The sequence below is a fragment of the Nicotiana attenuata genome, unplaced genomic scaffold (genome assembly GCF_001879085.1).
Source record: "Nicotiana attenuata strain UT unplaced genomic scaffold, NIATTr2, whole genome shotgun sequence".
In the NCBI taxonomy this organism is placed as follows: domain Eukaryota; kingdom Viridiplantae; phylum Streptophyta; class Magnoliopsida; order Solanales; family Solanaceae; genus Nicotiana; species Nicotiana attenuata.
In genome coordinates, this window is record NW_017671552.1 from 21,905 (window position 1) to 26,918 (window position 5,014).

At 32.8% G+C, this 5,014-nt stretch overlaps 1 protein-coding gene across 1 annotated transcript; it reads right to left on the minus strand.

Moving 5' to 3' along the window:
• Positions 1–2,825: 2,825 nt before the first annotated feature.
• Positions 2,826–3,572, minus strand: LOC109208950. The gene is made up of 3 exons (XM_019372106.1): positions 3,432–3,572; positions 3,075–3,354; positions 2,826–2,933 (listed from the first exon to the last, which is right to left on the minus strand). Exons 1-3 carry the CDS (start codon positions 3,438–3,440, stop codon positions 2,842–2,844), a joined length of 381 nt encoding a protein of 126 aa, XP_019227651.1. The 5' UTR covers positions 3,441–3,572; the 3' UTR covers positions 2,826–2,841.
• Between the last annotated feature and the right edge of the window lie 1,442 nt (positions 3,573–5,014).

Sequence of the window (5,014 nt, forward strand, 5' to 3'; positions counted from 1 at the left end):
TTGGACTTGTCTCATTTTTGTTTAAAAAATGGGACATAATTCACTGCATTCAAGTTATTTCTGCTTCTTGTATACAAAAAGTGATTAATTTGTTTTATTTTCTACTTTGATTAATAAATTTGGTACATTTGTCTGATCTTTTCATTTAAAGTTCAGTCCATTTTGAAGAAGAGATACGGGATAAAGACCTAAGACTCTAATGAAGACTTCAACATCTTTCAGGAATTTAGTTCTTTCATAGCAATTTGTATTCACATAAACAAGAAGTTCATCACCCAATAGGTTCCATCAACGCCTTAGACAAGGAATTTAGCTACTCATGGCTATGGGAAAATAAACTAAGCTTGAATTCATCATAAAATCAAAAGAAAAGAAGAAAGATGTTTAGAGTATTTTCTCACAATCTTTTTCCTTGCTAAGAAACCTAAAAAATCAATACATGCCTCTCTTGGGCGAAGTCTAATGTTTTAAATAGGGTTTAGGTCTAAAAATCCCGTAATTGACACTTTGGTCCCTGAAGTTTACTGTGCCTGCCGCGGTTCTGCCGCGGTCGCGGTAGAACCGCGGCCAAACACCCTCGCGGAATCTCAATCTTCTGCAGCTGCTTCCCACCGCGGTCGCGGTGGAACCGCGGTGGATCCAGTTCTCTGAATCTTCGACCTGTTTTTGCACGGGTCACTTAGGAAATTTCACAGTTGGCCTCTTTTTCATCACTTTTGACTCCAAAACTGCTCCTTAGCCGTCTTTATACATATATCACCTACAAATCATGAAAGACACTAATAAGAGCATTTTGTCATCACTTTTAGCATTAAAACTACACAAGAAAGTGATTATTTAAGGTGTGATTATAATCAAATTCACCTATTATCAGTTTCACACCATGCTAAAGTTTCATTTGACATATTTCTACGATGATTTAATATTAGCTCACTCGTTTTGTATAGACGAAATCTTTTCTGCCAAAGTTGAACCCAAAAACTTGAGATTGAGGGGAAGTCTCTACAAAGTGGAATGTAATGACAATGAAACTTTGCAGAGTAACAATGGAGATAGTTTGGGCAGAGGTAGTTATTTAACATATAAAGACTATCGGCATGGTAGTTCCTTTACATGTAAAACTATGTAGATACTATCATCTTTACACTTAAGCATCTAATATCATAATGCGCAATGGATATAAAGAATGTATATTCGCCATAATGCAACATCATGATGAATATTTTGCTCCAAAATGTATGTAATAATCGAGCAATTAGCATACGATATTGTGCGATATTGTCTATCTAAATTGATACCAACTTATATGGATCAATTTTATTCTTTGCACTGTAGTATCAACGCAAAATTAACAAAAAAAATAATTGCTTCAACTTTTACAATATTGGGCCCGTGCTGACCCGGGCTACCACTACCTAGGTTCGTGATATCCAACTAGGCACGTACAACCGTTTGTCTATCCATACCTCTTCCCGATGAACAAACAAAACACAACATTAACTATAGGTCAAACACATATACAACCCATTTAACTTGGCTTCATGTTTTATTTTGACACTCGATCTCAACCTTGTTCCATTTTGGCCCTCCAACTCTAATTCTTATATTTTATTTTAACACAAAAGCTGAAATCAGTACAAATAAATATTGCGCGTGTGTATACAGAAATATGAGGTGTAATAAATATCCAATTAAATGTTGCTCATACTTGTCAAACGGGTCAATACTAAAACACCCGACCGTAATTTCTTGGTATCCATGATACTTTCAGTTCAACTTGAAATCCACAAGAACAAATATCCATTCCGTTATGAAAAAATAATTTTCTTTGAGACATGGATTCACTTCAAACTTCAAGCTTATATGAAATAAAAGATGAAAAAATATTTTTCAAATATAATTTGATTTTAAATCTAACAACTAAACATGATAATTATTTTTTCCTTCCATCGAGGTTGTAGATGTCATACTTTGTTTCTTTCAAATATATGAAGAACAACTACAGATAAATTAGAAAGTCATTGTTAAAAAAAAAGCAACTACAAACTTGGTTATGCTATATTTTTACATTTCAAGGCATTATGTATTTATCTGAATAATTCTTAGCAACAATCTAATTCTTTGGCGCATGTAACAGCAAATAACGAAACATATTTTTAAGTTAGCTTTTAATAGCTTCTTCCTAATTTGTTGTCTTGCCATAACTAAAATTTTCTTTTCTGGATCATTGCTTCTAACTTTATTGAAGTACAACTAAAGATTTTTAAAATCTTAAGAGGCAGTGATATGTTTTTTAGACTCTTGGATTGGTATGTACTTTTAGCAACCACACATCGTCACTCCATGCAGCTATCCCGAAAATTATGCTTATAAATAAAGAATAAGTTGAAAGTTTGAAGTCAATCTTGAAAAAACATAAATTAGATGCAAAAAAATTGAGAGAAATCAAAATCAAAAGCACAATATGATATTAGCTCTAATTTTACTTATATTCTTATAGCAAGAGAAACAATAAGAGAGAAACTTTGCATTGTTGGGAATATATTTAAAGATATGATCAAATATTATAGTGATCTATAAATGTTTTTAGTAAAAAGTTAAACCATAATAATTCCGGTAATGCTTACTGGACCTAAGTATGCTTTGAAAGATCATAAGCTACAGCAAAACCAAAGGTGAATTGAAGCGTGGAAAGTATCCTTTTAAAGGGTACAACCTCAACTTGAATCTCAGTTTCATTTATTGTGTGCTATTGCTAGACAACATACGAAAAGTAAGATATTATATCATACTTGAATCATCAGTTGCTATTTGGACCCAATAAAACAGGTTTATGTATACTTACTGATCATCCATGATGATAAAATATTGAATTCTCCTCCCATTTGAAGCATATGTTGAGGGGCTGGCGTTGAGCACAATGGCAAGCACATCTTCCATTTGAAAAGAACGACGAATAAATTAATAGATAATGAAAATTATTATAAACAATAATAGTAATAATAACAATAATAATACTAATAAATGTGAATTTTAAGTGAACAAATAACAAAGATAGTTAAATATTCAATTACCGAATTCAGATCCCTCGGGTTGATATTCAAAGTTGCCAAATGGTGTAAGATTTAGGCGCGTTGGCGGCGGTAGTGGATCTTCTGGAGGATTAACAGTTTCTATTGGCTCAACAATGGTACACCTATCAGTTGTCCATGTAAATCTGTTAAGTGGATTTCCATACATATAGTTTGATTCTTTGACTTGTGCAACTGACACCAAGTAAGTATGGAAAGGGCGAAACAGATCTTCAAAATGCAATCTCTCCGCATTGAATATAATGCAGTCGACTTGATTTTCCTGTAATAAAATAGACACAATTAGGATAATATTAATTTAATTACTATTGGCAAACTTATGAATCCTTTAAAGATCACCTCTTTCATCTTGTAAAACCATCAGTTGATACTTTTTCGTTTTCTCTCTGTTGTCTCTAGGTCTGCCTTTATCAACTACTTGAACCTTACAGGTCCATTCTTCTGTTTCTGGAGTAATCGCATTGATGTTGTACCTTTCTGCCATCTAGATGTTATACTGGTGTAACACATCATAATATCATAATGAATATATGTAACATTGCCAGAATGACTATAATACAAAATGGAAGAATACAAAAAATGAACAAGTTGTACGTCAAACTTACTGTCAGGAATGAAGGTCTAAGTTAAAGAAAGAGTTTTTTCAATAATTTCATCATAAACTACATTATATGTAGAGTGATCATCATCATCATCAGCTATAGTTGGTCTAATTAATACCTTGACACAGTTAGAACCTTTAGCTCTTGATAAAGCAACGTATAAATGGCCATGAGAAAATACAGGTTCTCGCAAATAAATACCAACAAAATCTTATGTTTGGCCTTGAGCTTTATTTATAGTCATGGCGAAACATAACCGTATTGGAAATTGTGTTCTTTTAAATTGAAGGGGTAGTTTTTTGTCTTCTGATGTTAATAGTGGTATCCGCGGAATGAATACATGTGTATTTTTAAAATCTCCACAGAATATTGTAGCACTAATAACATGAGGTTTGAAATCATTACATATTAATCGTGTTCCATTGCACAAACCTTCGTAGGGATTCAAATTTCTTAGTAATATAATTGGACAATTTTTCTTTAGACACAATTTATAGGGAGGTAAACCAGGAGGATTTAAGTGCAAAAAATCTTCATATTCACTTTGATCTTTTGGATCAATTGTTTCATCAGTAGCTAAATAGACTTTTTCATCAGTCGAGAATTGAGAAATTAGCATGTCATTTATTTTATCAACGAAGTCATTCTTTGTAGCTAGAATTGCACGAGAAGTAATAAAAGAAATATTTGAATGAGTTAAATATAAATCAGGACAAGTAACTTTAAATAGATGATTCAAGGAATCTTTTTTAGTGGTGAAAGGTATGATCAGAGAACGGGAAATTTCTATTTTGCTCTTATCATTTTTTCTTTCTTTTCCATTACTAATTCTCATTAAATATTCACAAAAAGCTGGGTCTGTTTTCGCACGCATATTTTCAGACAATTGTAATTTTTCAAGTTGATGCCAAATTTCAGAACAAAGTAAGCTTTTACGAACAAAATCTTCCCTTTGTCCACCACGGACAACGGGAAGAGTTTGTCTAAAATCGCCACTGAATACAACAACCTTTCCGCCGAACAACATAGTTGTTTCCATTAAATCTCTAAGGAGCAAATCTAGTGCTTCAATCAATTCTTTTTCTGCCATTGAAATTTCGTCCCATACTATTAGTTTTGCATCTCGAATCAACGATGCCAATGAACTTTGTTTGCTAATATTGCAACTAAAATTTCCATCAACATCAATAGGTATTTTAAATCGGGAATGAGCAGTTTGGCCTCCAGGAAGGTTTTGGTAAGGTTTGAGACACTTAGTCTCTTTTGAGTAAGCTTAAGTTGGAAAAGTCAACCGGATATTGACTTATGTGAAAAAGGGCT